Genomic DNA, 19,453 nt, shown 5'->3' on the forward strand with positions numbered 1-19,453 from the left:
GTTGAACAGATCTGCTCACATTTCTTCTTTGTTGCCAAACATTCAGCACCATACATTACCACTGGACGGACCACCATGTTATAGACTTTCCCTTGTAAGTGTAATTTCTAAAAGTAAAATGTCTTTTTAAATATTAGACCTCACTAAGACACTATTCGATTCATAGATTCCAAGGCCAGAAAGGACTATTGTGATCACCTGTAGAACACAGGGCAAAAAATTAAAAGCAGGGAAGTGGGTAGAGATGCTAACATGTAAGACCCGTGGGGGACAAATGCCACCCAAGTCACTTTCATGAGCACTTTGTTTTAATATATAGGAAAGGGGAAGAGGCAGGGCAGGTGCTGGAGCAGCACGCAGCTGCGCAGGGCACCAGGAAATTTGGTGCCTCAAATTGCCTGGTGCCCTACGCAGCTGCAGACTTTGCGTATGGGTAGGGACGGCCCTGCTTGTATCCATACCCTACAAAGGCTACCAGACCATGTTCCTTTTTTTCCCCCGTTTGCAGTCCTTCCCAGATACCTACCTACCTACTTGGGCACTGCCAGACTGGCTGTCATCTCATCCCTAGCACCGGCACCTGTTCTACATCCACTGCAAAGGATCGCCACTTAAGGCCCAAAGCCAAGACATGCAGAGAAAAGTACAACTCTCATTGAGATTAGTGGGAATTCAACTTTCTTCACCTTTCAGCATCAGGCTTTTAAATCCCGCTAAGTCTCACTCTCTGGTGTGTTGTTTTTTTCCTTTGTTTTAATACTTGCAGTAGGTTTAAATGGCAGGGCAGGGAGTGTCTTATAGAGTTTGAGCGTATGTATAGAGTCTAGCATAGTGGGGCCTTTAGGTTCCGCTGTAATAAAAAACAGCATGTATTTTCATTAAAATACATTTTAAGCCTCCCTTATCCTCAAAAAAGGTGAGCAAAGGATCATCTCCAAAACAAAAAATATTTTGCTATTTGAGACAGCATTACTAGAATTCCCCAGTAAACACACACCCCACACACACTGCAGCAAATGCTGGCATAAAGCCTAGAAAATTTCTAGAAGGCATATGTGCCTACATGCTGTGAATTGGAATCACAGAATCCCAAGAGACCCAGTGCATCAGTTCGGGTTAAGTAGGATCTACCTAAACCCTTATGCAGTGGCACTTGAAATGAAGCCCTGAGTGTTGATTACAGAAACTCTTGTGTGGATGAAAACCTTTGGGAGCACATCAATCTGTGTCTCACATAATGAATACAACTAAAATGGTTCTATACACAAAAGTGTAAGGTAGTGTCAACAGTATGTTTGCTATTTAAATTACACTTAATAAAAATGCAGTAAAAGTTAAGTAACACTTAGCCATATTCCCAACTACATTAAAAAAACAAAAACAGAACAAAACAAAAAAAACGCACACACAGACATTTAAGTCTGCTTTCTTCTCCATAGAGGACAGTTAATTATCCACATACAATCTTAATTTTCCTAGCTCAGAAATAAAATGTCACAAAACTGGGTGACTGGGCAACAAAATGGCAGATGAAATTCAATATTGATAAATGCAAAGTAATGCACATTAGAAAACAATCCCAACTATACATACAAAATGATGAGGTCTAAATCAGCTGTTACCACTCAAGAAAGATCTTGGACTCATTGTGGATAGTTCTCTGAAAAATCCGCTCAATAGGCAGCAATCAAAAAAGCTAACAATGTTAGAAACCATTAGGAAAGGTAGCTAATGAGACAGAAAATATCATAATGCCTCTATATAAATCTATGATACACACATCTTGACTACTGTGTGCAGATCTGGTTTCCCCATCCCAAAAAAGGTATTAGAAAAGGTACAAAGAAGGGCAACAAAAATCATTAGGGACATAGAACAGCTTTCAGATGAGGAGAGATTAAAGAGACTGGGATTTTTTAGTTTAGAAAAGAGATGACTAAGGGGGGGAATATGATAGAAGTCTATAAAACCTTGACTTGTGTGGAAAAAGTGAACAAGAGAGCATTAGTTACTCCTGCATACAACATGCGAACCGGGAATCACCTGATAAAATTAATAGGCCTCAGGTTTAAAAACAAACAAAAGGAAGTACTTCTTCACCCAACACACAGTCAACCTCTTGGAACTCCTTGCCAGAGAATGTTGTGAAGGCCAAAAGCATAAGAGTTCAAAAAAGAACTAACAAAGATAAGTTCATGGAGGATAGGTCCATCAATGGCTATTAGCCAGGATGGTCAGGGATGCAACACCACGCTCTGAGTGTCCCTGTCCTCTGTTTGCCAGAAGCTCGGAGTGGATGACAGGATGGATCACTTGATTGCCCTGTTCTGTTCATTCCCTCTGAAGCACCTGGCATTATCCTCTGGGCCTGAAAGTAGATAGTGGCCGATAGACCATTGGTCTAATCCAGTATGGCCGTTCTTATATCTTATTTAAAAAACAATTAGCTTTAGTTACCTATCGAAATCTAAGTCAGTGAACACACATGTCCGCTGAATACACTCAAGTTCCTCTAAAATCATTCACATCACCATTTTTCCCTCTTGTGGGAGTGGACAATTCCTGGCTGATTAGCACAGCTGGGGCATACTTTAACTCAATACTGTACTTTTAGTTCAAGCCCAAAGATTCAATTAATATATTTTTATTTAAGTGCTCAATCGCTTTCTTGCTGAGTGGGCAGATTCCTTTGAAGTGGGAAGCCAAAAATAAATAAAAGCTATCCCACAAGATGAGAGTCTCAAAATAGAAACTATTAGGCTGCTAAATTAAGTTATTCTGCATGTAATTTTACTATTAATTTAGTGCTTATGAGGGCCAAAACAATAACTAGAGAGGCTAATCCTAGACACCCAGGGTAGGAACAGCATGCAAAGTAGCTATACAAGCTTCTCCACAATGACCTACCAATGATCCTGATAGATCAACACTAGTGGCAAGAATGACATTCAGACTTCTTGCCCAGTCTAATCTCTTTTCTCTCTGCCAGCAAGAATGCCAACTATGTATCCCCACCAGGAACTGCCCTAGCAGTAAAACTAAAGCACCTTATCTTCAGTCTTGGCATAGCTAGTACACATTCATATATGCACCTCCTTCCCCCCCATCCCGGTGGAAAAACCATAGCATTTTTAGCTGTGAAGGCAAAAGCCCATAGAGTGTAATTAAACCCACTGTAATGTCACTGCAAGTGTGGTGGTATACCAATCCCCTCTAGATGCGTGCTAGTATGCTAAGCGTACCACAAGCTTAAAGGCAAAACACAAGTGCCAAGCACTAGGCTCTTCGATTTCTTGTCTTACTTGAAGCATGAATGTTCAAGGGAAACAACTAACAGGATTCTTTTTATTAATGCCACCAAATACTACAAAGTGCAAATATTCTAGGCACAGTGCCTTTAGCTTATAACAAACAGTAAGCCAACAGACCCAGCCACTCATGACAGTCCAGGATGGGTTACAAGGATAACTGTACCTATGGGGACCCCTCAGGCTGCTACTGACATGGCTAGCATTTTGCCAGCAAAAGGCCACTTCTCTGTCCAGCTATCTGCATTCTCTGGGCTTACTACTCCTGCTCACATGAAGCCACTGGCTCTCAACCTCATCCTCTGACTTAGGCTGTCCCTTCCTATACTCTGGGAAAGAAGGATCCCTCTCCTTACTGGCTTTCATATGCGGGTGGTAACATTGCATAGTAGTGATCCGGCAGATTTGTTAAAAACACTTTGTCCTCATCTACACGGTCCAGTTAAGACACACAGGGTCATTGTTTAGCCATGCCATAGTAAGAAGAGGAGTTAATTGTGATTTAGCTAATGTAGACATGGCTTATTTTATTTGTGGTTCGACAACTCAAAATTACTAAAAAAATAAAATTGTTCTGTATACTAGTGGTAAGAGGCAACTTTCCATCACTATAGCACATACATCTAACAAGGTTTTTAGAAGACATACACTAACATTTCACTGTTTTAGTGACATTTCCTTCTCATATCAGAGGAGCTTTTCATACCCAAGACAGATGTTAGAAACTTAGTCAATCTTGCAGCTCTTCTGCATCCAGACTGAATGACTATAGGCATTGAAGAATATGACATGTATTTGGCAAGGTTTCTTCCCCCTTTCTTCTTGGCATCTAACATTATGGATGGGATAACAAATGAATGCCCGTTTCTTTAGCACCAGATCCTGCATGGTACTGAGAGCCTGCAACAAGCAATTCTGATCAACATTTTCTCTGGAGCATGACTGAAAAAGAAAAGATGACCACCACACCAACGGGATGACATTTTACTTTTAAACCTCCTTAAAATGAAAGTTGCAGTTTCCAGTTTTTAAAAGTTGCATTAAATTTGCTTGTCTATACACAGACTCTGGCTATAGGGGGAAATAAGAGATTATGTCAAATAACCAGATCAACTAAAGCTATGAAGAATCAAAAGTGGAGCAGTGAGCAATTTTTTTTTTTCCTATAGCTCAGTCCAAAGCCAGAACGGTGTCACTGACTGCTTTCTATTTCTCCACAGCCAGTAAGGATTTTTAACAACTGTTCAGTTGTGGAAGTTCATTTCCAAGTAAGGGTTGCACCAGCTTAAGAAGGAGACGAAAGCAGCGGTAGAAAACCACTATGTGCTGAATGCCCTCATTAATGGCAGGAGAAGGACAGTCAATAAACAAGTGAAAAGTCTTTTTTAAAAAAGTGCACTGTATATGCATAGGGCCTTTCATAAGGCCCCAGGCAGCATCATTCTACATTGTCACAGCTACTACAGTAGTCCTTTGAAACAGGGGCAAACCAGAGGCACTCAGGTAACTTCTGTTCTGTCTCACCCATTCCTCTTCCCAAATGTCCAGCGTACTTTGTTTAACAAATGAGAAACTGAACCCCATGTAGTTCGTCTCTGTTTCAAAGGACCTATCTCAGACATCACAGACTGATGCTCCATGCGGCATCACAGCTGATCAGAGCCAGGTCAGCTGGCAGAAATGGTTGAAATAGTAAGGTTCACTTGTTCATGCTGAGGATTTCCCTTTTCTCCCCTCCATGTATGAGCTGGATGCCCACACTGGAGTAAAAAACAAAAACTAAAAAAAAAAAAAATTCAAATCTTCCATCTGGTCTAAGGGCCCCACTTCACTTCTATCCAGACTGTACCAATGAAGTACCAACTTAGGTACCAAATTTTGGGCAGCTCCACACGTGATTTTTTTAATGTATGGTATTTAATAAGCGAATTTGCTTAACCCCAAAGTTAATCTTAAAAAACAAAAAAAAAAGTGTGGAATTTCAGTGCTGGTGAAAGAGTGTCTTGACAGCCTTGGTGAATAAAGTCCTCTGTTTACCTATACACTGCCTACCAACATGCCACCACTCTGATTATTGTAGGTGGAGGAGGGTGAGGAAAAGAGACAACTGTTTAAAAACAAAAAAAAGAGTAATAGGAGTAGTTTTGTCTAGGGCCCATACAGGTCTTGATCTCAGTTTATTCCCGCTCCCCCATCACTCATCTTATCTTGCACTCAGACTCACAAAATATCCATTAGAAAGTTAATTCCTGAATTAGGCTGGTTTCAAACTGGTGACTATCCAGTCTCCCTGTAAGTGCCAACGTTGATACCTTCAAGAATGAAGCTTGCTTTCTCGAAAGGTAAGTTTAAGAACACAACTTTGAGCTATTTGAAGCTTAGCCAGGCAACATCATCTACTCTGGATATAGAGGCACCAAACCCCCACCCCAAAATCCCATACTGTTATTAGGCTCCCACAAACACTCAGTAATCAAATGCCCTACCCTGTTCTTGAAGGGACAGCTCCCACTGACCAAAATTGTTAGTCTGTATAATCATTTTTTGTCTTAAGCCTTCTCCCAACTATGTTTCACTTATCTTGAGATGTAAGCTCCACAAGGCAGAAACGGTCTTGTGCATCTGTACAGCACCTAGCACAACCTGGGCTCCAAATGCAATTGGAAATTTTGAACATCACTGTAACAACTTTCCACATTAGAATTCCTTCCTGTGGAACGTCTAATGAATTCCATATGCATTGTCCATAGGGGACTATATCCAAGCCTTTTCCAAATGTTGCTGAGAATATTCTTCAGTCTACTTAATAATTCCAGCTGCTAATCAAAAACCAGTTTGGACATTAAAAGAATTCTTACTTTCTGCTAAGCATGTATGCATGCACATTGGGGGTGGGGGTGCGGGGGGGGGGGGGGAGAAGGGTGGAAATAGAGTTGCAGGAATTCTATACCATACAATATAAAGCCTAATCCCTAGGAAAGAGATGCATTTAATAGCATAGTAGGAATTCATTAAGGAATTTTAAAAATACAAAGGTTTTTATGAAGGTTTTGCTCCAAGAATGCTACTTGAAACTAATCTTGCTCAAAGGGCAAAAAACAAACAGCTGCCTACTTTTTCCTGTCTTCAACACCCATGCTACGCACCAACAAAGAGAAACCACTAAAAGAACTCTCCACTTCACGGGACTCATTCACCAGGTGTTATTGTGGTTTTCATATTATCCTGTGTGTGCGAGCATCACTTTTGCTGCAGCTACCTAAATGTATTTCTTTGCTCTTTCGCCTACCCAGCTATCTGATAAGGAGTATACTGTTATAGTGGCTTCTATTCTACAGTGCTGGAGGTGTAGAAGAGCTTGTAGCTTGTTTTTCTGCAAGTAGTAAATGAATGATCAGTTACCGGGGCGGGTGGGGGGGAGGGGGAGGAGAGAATGCAGGAGGAGAAAGTAGCCTAACCCTAGTAAAAATTGAATGCAAATTTGACTTTCATCTCTCTACATCAGTGGTTCGCAAACTGGGGTGCCACTTGTTTAAGAAAAGCCCCCTGGGGGGGCCGAGCCAGTTTGTTTACCTGCCGCATCCGCAGGTTCGGCCGACTGCGGCTCCCACTGGCTGCAGTTCGCCACTCCAGGCCAATGGGGGCTGTGGGAAGGGCGGCCAGCATGTGCTGCTTCCCGCAGCCCCCATTGGCCTGGAGCGCCGAATTGCAGCCAGTGGGAGCTGCGATCGGCCAAAACTGCGGACACAGCAGGTAAACAAACCGGTCCAGCCCCCCAGGCGGCTTTCCCTGAACAAGCAGCGCCCCTAGTTTGAGAACCACTGCTCTACATCAAGAACAGTGTCAATATCAGCTCATCAGAAACTAAACTCTATAGTAAAGTGCAAGATGTGTACTAAACATCGAAAAAGGAAAATTAAAGTCCAAAGAATCAAGTATGCATGAAGAAAATTTTAGCATTTTAAACATCAGTCTTTTGAGTCATTTTTCCATTGTTCTGAAATTTTCAGTAATCTTGACTAGTTTTTTCACCCAGCATCTTTTCTAAGCACGATTACTGACAGTATTGTTCTTCCTCTCCCAAATCAAATTAATCTTGACAATAACTGCTTGAAAACTTAGCTACAAATATCACTAGTACTCCCCTGGCCCTTGTATACAAGTCTGTACATATTGCATATAAAGATCCAGAGAAAAAAGCGCAAGTTGAATGCCTGGACACAATTTGCCCACCCCAAACTGCAAGCCTCAGACAGGAGCAGCTCCATTGGCATGACTGGTGTCCCCCCCAGGCAAAAAATAGAAGTTATTCAACCATGGGTGTAGTTTGACCCAACCCTGCTGGCAAATAGTTGCACAGCTTTATGCATATACCTAATTCCATTAAGATCAGTGGAATTATTCACATGCATAGAGTTAAGCACATGTAGCGTTGGCAGGATCAGGGCCTGAGCTTGTATCCCTGTCCTCTGAAAGAAGAGCTGGTTTTACACTATTATGTCTAATATAACGAAATAAAATTGTGTTAATTAGAAAGGGCCACTGCAGCTAATATCTATTCAGTTTAATGAGCATTTTACTGGATTATCTGAATGTAAACAAGTCAGACTGTTCAGATAGTGTGGGGAGAAAATCAGAATCCTGAGGTTGTTTCAAATTCTGTCTAACATTCCCAGGCAACAGATGCGGTAAACAAGCAGTTGCTTTGTTATGCAAATGAAGAATCTCAGGTATACCACAAGGTTACTCCACACGCAAATGGTCAGGCTGACACCACTGATGAGAGCTTGGGTCTCTTAAACCGACTTATCTAAACTGTTTTTCAACCTTGCTATCTGCAAGGAAACAGAGGGAAGTTGAATGGGTGACAGTTAGAAGCCCAACAAAGGTAGAGAGCAGAAGTGACGAGGTGGGAAGGCATAACTGCTTACCACATAGGTTGTGGTTAATAGCAAAGTAAGCAAGTATAATCTTCTGGATGCAGTGTTTTGATCTCTCTCTCACACACACACACTCTGAAAGACAGCTGTCAAGTATAAAAACAAAGATGATAGTTCAATTAAACAAACAAATAAAAAAAGATTAACTCAAGCATGTAGCCTTGTGGTTAAGTCTGGAGATTTCAGTTTATGGTCAGCATTAGTATATTACAAGAACACTATTTTACAGGAATTGTGGTGCTGCTCCAATACGCTCCCTTAGACATTAGGCTGAGAGTATTGCAATTAAATCCATCTGCTTTCTATCCCCGCCAATATCACAATAGCTACTCAAATATTTCTACAATAAAAGGAAGCTGATCAATTTAGTCTGAAATATCGTTCTTCCACTATCTGAAGAGATGTATCAGTAGTGTGCAAGTAAATAACTGATGTCCCACTGTGACGCATTTAAGAACAAAACATTTTGAAATTTTAAATTCTCTAGTCATTTTTATAGGGCAACATTAAGAAGTTGGATTTATTTTGCTTCCAAATCTTGCACTCATGTATTGTTTCTTGGAGAAAGAGAAAGTAGCACAGGGTCTTATTAAATTCCTGATCTTCAAGGAGACATGGATCTGAGCATTAAAGACTTCCAACTGACTGCATCCTTTTTGTCAGCAAGATAGAACTGCAGTTTAATCTATCAAGAATTTTTATTTTACATATCTTTCAGCAGAAGCCAGTATACAAAGACTACATGGGATATAATTTGAATGCTTCAAAATTAAGTATATATAGACCTAAAAACAAAAAAAAAAACACCCCCAAAAAACCAACAGGTTTTTCCATCTTCTTATTCAAGACAGATTTTTTTTAAAGACAAAACTGTAACAGTATTGTATACTCCTTTTTTTATTCTTTCAAATGTAAATAAGGTTGCAGAATATAAGCAACATTTGCAGCAGGGTTCAGAATGCCAGAATCGATTGTGTCATTCTGAATTCAAGCACCTATATTTGGTGGAGACTGTCTCCAATGTTTAAGTATAATGTTTTGCTGTTAAAAATACCAATATGGATTAATTCAAAGTTTTTCCAAACAAGTTTAAAAAAAAAAAAAAAAACACAGAAATAAAGTTAGAGTAGAGAAGTTGCCAAACACTTTTGCATTTTACTAGCTCTCCATTACTAGGGAAAAAAAATGCACAGCATACAAATGAATAAAATGTAAGAAACAATTTCATACCATCAGTGGAATTCTACAACAGGAGACACACAAACAACTTCCGGTTTTCCAAGGCAATTCTGCTAATGTGATTTCCTCAACTAGAATTAAATTTACAAAAAATTCCCACTAATTTACAAAAACAAGTGGGAATTCAGTGTACAGATGTTAATCAAGCACACTTCTACACCAACCAGAGAAAATTACTCATCTTGACAGTAAATCAGGGCCAATGGCCAACACATGGTAGAGCACAAACACAAAAGTTACTCTCAGCTACATCTTATATAGTTATCTTAGTTCATCCACAATTGTTTCACATGCTATATCTTCAACTATGGTTATTTTTCCAGGTGACATTCAATCTCACAGACCCGACAACTTCACACAGAGCAGCCTGTGTTAGAAATAAATATCAGCTAAGAACAAGTAGATGAGGAAAAACATTTGTCAGCTCTTTTTGAATGTCGTGTACAGATTAGCAATTCCAGTAGTCCTACCCCCAATTCTCTATTTTCCCTCCTAAGCAGGAGGGACTAAAGCCAGTATAGGAGTATTTCTGTCCTGCCCATCACTATAAAGGTAGCATTTACACCATTCCATCACAGCTTATTCCATAAAGTCACATTAAAAGGTATCTTTTTCAGCCTTATTCAAACACAAAACTCAATACTTCACTTATTAGATTTGCAGCTTTTCCTCCACCAACCCAATCAAAATCCTCGGGAAGTTTATACCCCATATGAAAGCAGCATACAGAATAGCAATGTATTGTTCATCTTAGTTCTATTTAACATATAATATCAAAAGTGTAATATACGGAACAGAAAGCAATTTGTCTCTCCAAAGACTATTTGTATAACAGGTAACTCACTGTTCTAGGGATGGGTGGAGACAAAGATCCATTAGACATGTAGGGATCATTGTTCATATTTGGCATCATGATATACCCAGAATAACCAGAGTATGATGGGCCTTTGCTGTATAAACCACCATCCGGATGTTTTCCTGGGAAAGAAAATAAGAGTTGTTAATTTAGCTTCCACTTAAGTTTTTCTGGTACATTAGAGGCATTTTACAGTAAGAAATGCACAATATCTTTTTTTTTTTAAATCTTTGGAGAGGTGGAGGGGGGCAAACTGCTAGGGACTTCCATTTTATTTTTATTGCTTTCTGACAGCAGTTACTCACTTAAATGGTTTATTAAACAGGCATTTGTTAGGAACTGCACTTAAGATATGGGAAGACTTCAGTATAGCCAGTCTATTTTATGAGTCTATTCAAACACAAACACAGAGATTGTACTAGGATGATTTGCATAAGAGCCTGGAAGAATAGACACACATGTAATGCACTACATTAGATTCTAAAGCTACTTGGTGGTCTTTGGTTTTTGCTCATAATTTTTAGACACCATAAGAGAAACACCATTTCTAGGCTGTGTTGGTGCATTTCCATTGCATGAACAACAAGCAATGCTACAGACATCAAATAACAGCAATGGAGATCAAATGTATAAAGCAGTAATTCTTTCATTTTAGGTAGCATATGGACTTCTCCCATCAGTTACACAGCTGGTTGCAGGAAAGTGCAGTAGTATGGTTAGACAGAGACACTTCCTTCACTAGCTGACATACTGCATGTATGAACAATTCTTTCTGGTCATGCTAATTGAAAGCTATTAAGGAGAATAGGAATACAGGCTGGTGTGCAAGGATACCCTACTGCTTATTGGGGCCTATTTAAAACAAAGGGGGTTCCACTTCCAATTTGTGGAATATCTAATTTAAATAATAACAGGCTATCAACAAGGACCAGGACTGACAAAAAGCTGAAGCCCCAAACTCTCATTTTAATTCTAATGGAGATCCTCCTTCTTATGAGCTATACCCCACTATAATAATATACTGAAGACAATCCTACATTACTGTCCAGCTTTCTAAACTAAATATGTACACTGTCAGTTTCACTCATCTTCCTTAATGAAGTATTAGAGTTCACTGATTTGCACATCAAAACATTAAAATGTTGTTCCTGATTTTTTTTAAGTGACAGACTTGGGTTGGAAAGTGAGCACACAACTTCTTAATATACATAACTCAGTAAGGTTGTCAGAATGAGAGAAGAGAAAAGATTTATATATGAACTACTTATATTCTAAAAATAGTTATTTTTTCAGCAAAAAGATCTGTTTGGCCTACTTACTTCAACTGGCAAACAACTGAAATACCATTTAGTTACTGAAGTTAGATGAATACACACCAAATCTCATTTTTGCTCAACTTCGAAAATGTTTGGATTTTTTCCATAAATACAGGTCACATTTTATATACAAGTTCAACTGATTAATATTGCCTTTTAGTAAGCAAAGTTACATCTGTGTACACATTGAGAGGGACATAGGAAGTAACAATGTAGAGTAAAGAATAAGCACATCTCACCTTCTTCAGAATGTTCTCTGCCTTTGTCATGATAGGATTCCTGAGCTTGGCCTTGCCTGGAAACCTAACCACACAGAATCCACCATTAAAAAACAAAAAACAAAAAAAATGGTATTTTTATGCATATCTGTTCACTTTTGCTTAGCACTTGATCTTTCAAAAAAAATTATTAAGTGTCTAGGTCAGGAGAAGCGATTGTATATTTGTCCTACCTCATGCTAAAAAGGAAGTGTTCTAAAACATAGAATGGTCATTTTTATTACAAATGTAATAACCATGTGGTTCTACAAAGCAGTTCTAGCACAAGTAGTGCAGTAATTTACTAAAGGGCCTTATTTCTTAAGAATACTTTAAGCTTTAGGAATCAAAATAGTATTCCTAAATTGGTATCAAAGAATAATGAAAATTGAGTGCCCCCACTATATGGGCTTTTAAAAATTCCATCCTTGTTCTTAAGTTGTTTTCATGTTAATAAATTGCTACCAAAACAGTTTGTGCAAATCCTTTAAAGAGTTTACGATTAATGCTCTGACCTTTGATTTTACCAAAGAAATTCCATGGCTACTTTAGGCCTAATACTATTATAGGATCCTGTGACTCATATGAACTTGCTTGTCCTGGGCTATGGAAATGGACATCTGAAGGAGAGAGAAGGTCCTCCTGCATACACACTAAAAAGGTGTTTAGCACTCACTTGAAATACGACAGTGCAACACTGCAGATTCCTTTATTTTTTAAAAGGCTATTTTTACAACATGCAGTTTGGCTTGATCATGAGACAGCCTGGAACTGAGAAAAAGCCAGTTAAGCTTTTGGATAGTCCCCTAGTGGAAGCTGCAATAGAAGCCAAGAACCAGCATGTCAGTTCTGACTATAAGTGAAAGGTTGTTTGTTAGTTGGCAGAATTAATCTACAGTCAAAAATAAGACTTCCGGAGTCAAAGCAAGGTAACTTCTAATGCTTTTATTGGCAGCTCATCTCAGTATTGCAACCCCAATATATTAGCTTATTGCAAAACAATTCCCAATCAATATATCAGAGGGGTAGCCATGTTAGTCTGGATCTGTAAAAGCGGCAAAGAGTCCTGTGGCACCTCATAGACTAACAGACATATTGGAGCATAAACTTTCATGGGTGAATACCCAAAACTTATGCTCCAATACGTCTGCCAATCAATATAGTTACTACAGATCCACCTTCTATTACTCCCTCCCCCCCACAAAAAAACCTACCACGCCCATTCATTAGTTACTAGAAGTAGCACTATATAAACTCCAGCAGTTCAGTCCATTAGTTGTGCATTCTAGTTTCCTAAAATCATCACCAACTGAAATGCAGGGATTAGGTACAAAAAACAAAAAAGGTAATAAAATGGTTGAGATGTGATCAAACTTGAATAGGAGTCTTCACAAATCTTGTTGAGCAATCTCAGATTGTTACTCAAATCCACCACTTAAACCTAAACACCAGAAATTCATGTTGTGAATGCATCAGATCTCGGGCACCAGATGTCAGTCATCTACAAAATCTGACTCCCCAATGCAATGAATTTCCCCAAATCCCTCTGTGTTTGAGGGTAAATCTTGGGATTTTTCTAGGTCTGCCTCTTAAATGTTTTCACAGGCCAATGCATTTTAGTAAGATAGAGGGGTGACCTTCTCCCCGCGAAAATTTCCTATCAGATGCTGAAAGATGATCTGCAACTTCTCCCCCCTCCTTTTAAAAAAAAAAAAAAAAAGCCTAGTTAGCTCCCTCCCACAGGCACCCACGTGTCTCTATTTACTCTGCTCTGATAGCTTACTGTACTAACAAGGCGTTCGAGCCGAAGGAGCCCCTAAGCAAAGAACAAGTTTGATAATGCACAGCACATGGCTCCAAAAAGGGGGTTTTATCTCAATTCGGGCTGGAGCACACGAGACAGACCGGGAGAGAGCCGACGCGGCCGTGCTGAATCAATCATCACGGGTCTCCCAACAGTGTGCGCCCAAAGTTGGGGGCAGATCAAAGAACCGCCGGCCCTGAATGAAATAGTACCATTGCCCAGGCTCTGCACACATCTCTCCGGTTTGCAAAGAAGGTCTCAGAGTTCGCTCTTCCACTCCCCGCACCCCTTACACGAACTCCCAAGCGCCTGCCCTCCCATTCACGGGAAACTTGGCGTATTCGCTCACAAAGCGCGTTGGTCAAAACCGCATCTCGCTTGGCGGCTGACGACGTCCTGTTTGCCTTTGCACCCCCGCCGTCCCCTGCCTTCGCTAAAAATAGACGTGCCAGGAGAGGTGCCCACAGTGCTGCTCGCATTTGACTGTACCGCCTTTAATTCATCCAGGTCTATTAACCCGATCCAGGACCCTGGAGGAGTTTGACTGTAGAACCAGAGGGGCCAGGCTGGAATCAAGGTGCTTCAGAGCCCTATAATGAGCAAAACCGCGAAGAGGCGTGTTGGTCTTCCCTGGCCGAAGTCTCTAGAGCTGCCCCCTCCCAAGATCCCTGATCAGAGGGTCTCTGAACGCTCCGTTGGCATCACGAACTGCACAGCAGCTGGCTGCCCTGCCCTCGGACCCCCTTACCTCATGCCCATTGCTGTTGGGGGTGATCTCGGACTCGTTAACGAGAGAGGACTTGATGTCGGCCAAATCTCCTTCTTCCTCCGGGTGGCTGATCTCTGCGAAGATTTTCTCCTTCTGGGGATCGCCTTCGTCTTTGAAAGGGATCATTTCATCTGTGGCGCACAGCTCCGGATCCCCCCCACCGCCTCCTCCGGCTCCCGGCAGCTGAGGCATAATTGCTCTTTAATTCCTGCTCCGCCCGGGGAACAATAATAATAAAAAGGAAGAATAATATTTATTACGTCTTTACGAGCCGCTTGCCCTCGCTACTCTAAGCCTCCCCCTCTCCATCCCACCCACCCCCCTCTTCCCGAAGGAGGCCAGGCGGGCACAGCCACGGGGGGAAAGGAGGGTCTGTCTGTCTGACTTGTCGGTCTGTCTGCTGCTGGGGGGGGGGGGGTTCCCCCCTCCCCCGGTTTCCGTTGTGTCTGCAAGAGGACAGAAGAGTTTGGAGAAGTTGGGGCCCTTCTGGATCTGCTTTTATCTTCTCCGGGGCTTCTTTAAAAGGAGAGGCTCCCCCCCGGTTCCCATTCCCCCGCAAGCTACAGGGGGAGAGAAGATCCCGCGAGCTCCAGCTCGTGCAGCAGCCAGAGGGGCGAGCCCGCTGCCCGGCAGAGCAGGAGCGTTCCCTGCAGCCCTGGCCCGCTGCCTCTCCGGTTCCAGCGCAGCCCCGGCGCTCGGGCTCTCCTTTCTTTGGGGGAAGGGGGCTACAAAGTTCGCCTCTAAAGTTAAGGGGGGTCCCCGCCGGCCAGTCAGGGAGGCGGGGAAGACGAAGGAGGCCCGGAACGCGCTTCCACCGCCGGCTCGCAATAACCGCCCCACGCGCAAAGCCAAACCCACCAAGACTCTTTGCTTTTGTCCTCTCCCGCCCGAGCTCTCCCCGGAGCGCCGCTCTCGCCTCTTCGCCGCGCCCGGCTCGCCCGGGCGGCGTGAGAGCCACGAGGAAAAGCAAAACCCCGGGCGCGGGTGTTGAAATCACGGCGCGCGCGGGCGGCGCGAGCCAGGAGGAGTTCTTCTCTCTCTCTCTCTCTCTCTCTCTCTCTCGAGGCGTCCCAGCGGCCCAAGGCGCCTCCGCATTCACAACCCCTAAAGGGGGCCAGCCCAGCCGCCGAGAGCCGCCCGCTGCAGGCCGGGGATGGAGCACCCCATGGAGGAGAGACACCCGGCAGCGGCGGCCCCTTTTGCCTCCCCAGGTGCCGCGGCTTCCTGGCTTTAGGGGCGCCACCGGCAATCCACGCGCGCGCGGTCCCAGGGCACCGTCTCCCGCCTCTCCTGGGCTGGCCGACGGGAAGGTGGCGAGGCGCGGCTGGAAGCCTGTAGGACGAGTTCCCGTGGCCCGTGCGCGTCTCTCTCTCCCGGGGCAGGGGCAGGCAGAAAGTGGAGAGGGACGGACCGAGCGCGCCCGCCAGAGCGAAGTGGGAGCCAGTCTCTGTAATGTAACTTTAACATCCCCTCCACCCACTCCGCCCCCCGCCCCCGCCTTCTCTCTGTGGACAGGGCGGGGGCGGGGGGGGAGATGAAAGAGAAGCCGCCGCTCTGATTGACAGCACATTGATAGACACTCTGGAGAGGGAAGGGAAATGGATCCGCGCCGCAGCCCGGCTTAGCTAGCTCGAGTGCGAGCCGCCAAGCAGCGGAGAGAGCTGCTGCAGCCTTCTCGTTAAATACAAAGAAGTCGCCTCGGCTGTCACAAGCCAGTAACGAGGAATCGGTAAAGCGATCGATTCGTTCAGTTCCAGGGCAGAAAGGGGGGGAGAGGATAGAAAGTGAAGCGATTTGGGGGGAGGGGACAGGGACACTTTTTAAAAAAAAAAATCTGTCTTTTTTTTTTTTTTTTTTTTTGAAAGTGCAGAACTACTGCATGGTGCAAACCTTCAGTAGTCTGCATTTAGCCAGTGATGATTTTGCAAGTTCTCAGCATCTTGCGGTAACACTGATTATTTCTATAATGCAGAGCCGCCAAGGGCGGGGGGAGGCTGTGAAGGGAATTACTTACTCTAGGGGGTGGAGGTTTATAATTCACCCAAAACGGAACACACACACCCCGAAGAGGGCAAAGAATAGCTATCTAAACATCCCCAGACAAATCTGTAACAAGGATGTGTTTAGGATGCTTTGTTAAGACTTCCCCTTTTCCGAGACAAGGGGGGATGCACACGCATTAGATTGTTCACAGGGGGAAAGGGACGCTAAATATTTTTTTAAAAAAATGTTTGCAGTAATTTCAGATGAAGGGCAGAGTTATTAGATCGTCATTCAACATAGCAATCCAGCAACTGACGGAGAGAAGTACCTGGCTAGTAGTCCTTGAACAGACAATGAGATAAACAGGTATCAGGGTCTCACGTTTCAAGTCATCAAAATAAACTCTAATAAACATTTTAGGAATAGCAAAAGACAATCAACTCTCCTCCCTATCCCATTCATTTAGAATTTTTATTGTTAGCCCTATGTATTAAACAGCATCCAGGGTATCTGTATAAAACACCCAGCGTTCAGGGCATTTGGAAATGTCATTAATATGCATTTACTCTGATTATCCTATCTACGTGGTGTCGTAAACATATGTTGTGCAGGAACCAGCTGAAATTACTTTGGCATCGGACGACTACAAATCATGTTTTGTATAGCCGTTGTAAAATTGATAAACATACAAGCTCAAGAACACGGTGAAATAGAAATGTAAAGATATTTTCAATCCGTTTTTAACCTATTATAATTTTACGCTTTATAAGAGACCCCCTAGACGGCAAAACTGCTTTCGCTGAAATAATCATGAAAGTTAGGATGAAATTCCAAAAGTTAAATATTTTCTTTACATCATTTCCCATGCAAACTGTAATTAAAATCCAGCGGGAATATAAAACTGACAAACCGTGATATGAAAATAGAAAAAGAAAAATGAGGATATGTTTGTCACGTTATTAAACAAGTGCACTAAATACATTAGAAAGCAAGACATTAAAATACAGACCCCCAAAAGAAGCTAACGTGTACAATGTCCCCTTAATTAAACAAACATTCTATTGAAGATGGTTTGAGTAAAGTAATTAAGAGGCGGTTGTTTGGAAAATGGGGAAGTTAGTGATAATTTGTAAAGTCTGAAAGTTACACCTAATTCAAATCCTATTTTCTCCTTCATGTTAATTGTTCGGACTTCCATACTCATTGCAGACACCTCCCTTTGCTCTCAAAATTATTGCAGTCAAGAAGAATGAGTTTAAGCTACCTAATGGGACCCAATTTAGAGAGAAGGAGGAGGAGAAGATGTTCCATTTGGTGTTTTCTCGCAGGGATCTTCTATTTTGGAAAACTAACGAAGCCCATTAGATGCTCTAGGAATTTTCTTTAACATACACATGTGATTTTTAGTGGCTTGACTGTATTTGTGTATATTGCTGTCCTGCTCTTGTCACGCGTCCAGTTTAAAAGGAACTCATGGTAGCCGAAAGGGTTCGCTTACAGATCCAGAATAAAATAGTTTTGGCATGAAGAATAAAAAAAAATCTGGAGAAGATGTTTTCAACCTTTTTATTATTTAAAAAACAAATCTTGAACAGACATGTTCTGTGAGAAGACTACACTAATTGTCACGACCATTAGCATATGGATCCCCAATCAACATGCAAACACCCACGTAACTAATCGATTGGAATTGGCATTAAATCGGAAGGAGATGTTGCCATGTTGAAATCCTTTCCAGTCCCCATGAGATGTGTCTATTTTGTTGTTTACTATGCAGAATACTGGAGGATGATGAGGGGAGAAGTCATGTTATAGGTTTCTTTTTACCAGGGTGTGAGGTTCACGTGGCGGATTTAACAATTAGCAAGAGATTTGTTTGTGTTTTGTCCTCTCTCTCTCTGCTCTCCTTACGTACAAGCACTGAGCAGGCTTTCTCTCTGTGGAGGTCCAAACAAAAGGGGTGGTTGGAAAAGTGGAGTCATGTACACATTTCTGCCGTGTTACAGAGATGCCCTTCTCCTTATAGCCAGAGGGGGTAGGTAAAATCCGAACAGCAGTCCCCTGCCAAATTAGTCTGCACAAAAATAAACTGTGTTTAATTAAAGAGAACGGAGCTGTGTCCCTTGTTAGAGAGCTCCCCGCGCCACCCCCACCAGGCTTTTCCCCTTCATGTGGGCTGGAGTTTTCCCCATAGCAGTTTTTTGGTGGGAACTTTTTAAAAGCGGGGGGGGGGGAAGTGTAATGATTTATGACAAGAGGATAAACTCAGGAAACCTCAACTCCAGCGCCAGACTTGACTGGAGACAACAAAAAGCTGTCGGTACTTTCAATTCATAGGACTGGAGGGAGAAATGAAACAGGAGGAAAAGGCAATTTAAGTCTATTGCAAACAAAAGCAGGGATGTAGAGTTAAAATAGTGGGGGAAGGGGGAGAGAGAGAGAGAGAGAGAGAATGAGAAGAGAGAAAGATTGCAAACACTGAGACAGAACAAATCAGGTGGAAATCGGACACCTCCCCCCCCCCGCCCGCCCGCCCGCAATAAACTAGTCAAATAGGCTATATTCCCCTTTACCTCTTCCCTGTCTATACACACACACACACACTCCCGCAGCCAGACCTAATATTCTTGCAGATTTGGTCTAAAGAGTTGGTGCAATGCAAGTGAAGGAGCCAGTTCATTGTTTGACAAATCAATCCCCCTGTAACTTGATACATCCTCTGAACTTCGGGGGGAAGGGGGTGAGAAGAGAGAAAGTGAGCTGCGCTTTTAATATTACTTAAACATAAAGGGCTGGATTTTTACCGCCCCAGATAATCAAGCTCAATTGGCCTTGGGGGGTGGGGGGAATAATTATAGGAAACATACTAATCAGTAATGGAGCTGAATAAACACCAGCGGATGGACCAGTGGGATAAATCACTAGAAAGAGAACAAGGGTATTAGCCAAGGTCTGACATCAGGATATGACTATATCGACCC

General features: G+C 42.4%; 1 protein-coding gene across 4 annotated transcripts in view; it reads right to left on the reverse strand.

The window, feature by feature from the left end:
- LEF1 (lymphoid enhancer binding factor 1) overlaps nucleotides 1-14,688 on the reverse strand; it is a 98,174-nt gene extending 83,486 nt beyond the window's left edge. For all 4 annotated transcript variants that reach the window (XM_077815121.1, XM_077815119.1, XM_077815120.1 and 1 more), the window contains exons 1-3: nucleotides 14,469-14,688; nucleotides 11,899-11,962; nucleotides 10,332-10,465 (exon numbers count right to left, since the gene is read on the reverse strand). In XM_077815121.1, coding sequence (XP_077671247.1) covers nucleotides 10,332-10,465; nucleotides 11,899-11,962; nucleotides 14,469-14,681 — 411 coding nt within the window. In that variant the 5' untranslated portion in view covers nucleotides 14,682-14,688. The remainder of the gene's footprint in view (nucleotides 1-10,331; nucleotides 10,466-11,898; nucleotides 11,963-14,468) is intronic.
- Nucleotides 14,689-19,453: the final 4,765 nt, after the last annotated feature.

The sequence above is a fragment of the Eretmochelys imbricata genome, chromosome 4 (assembly GCF_965152235.1).
Source record: "Eretmochelys imbricata isolate rEreImb1 chromosome 4, rEreImb1.hap1, whole genome shotgun sequence".
In the NCBI taxonomy this organism is placed as follows: Eukaryota; Metazoa; Chordata; order Testudines; family Cheloniidae; genus Eretmochelys; species Eretmochelys imbricata.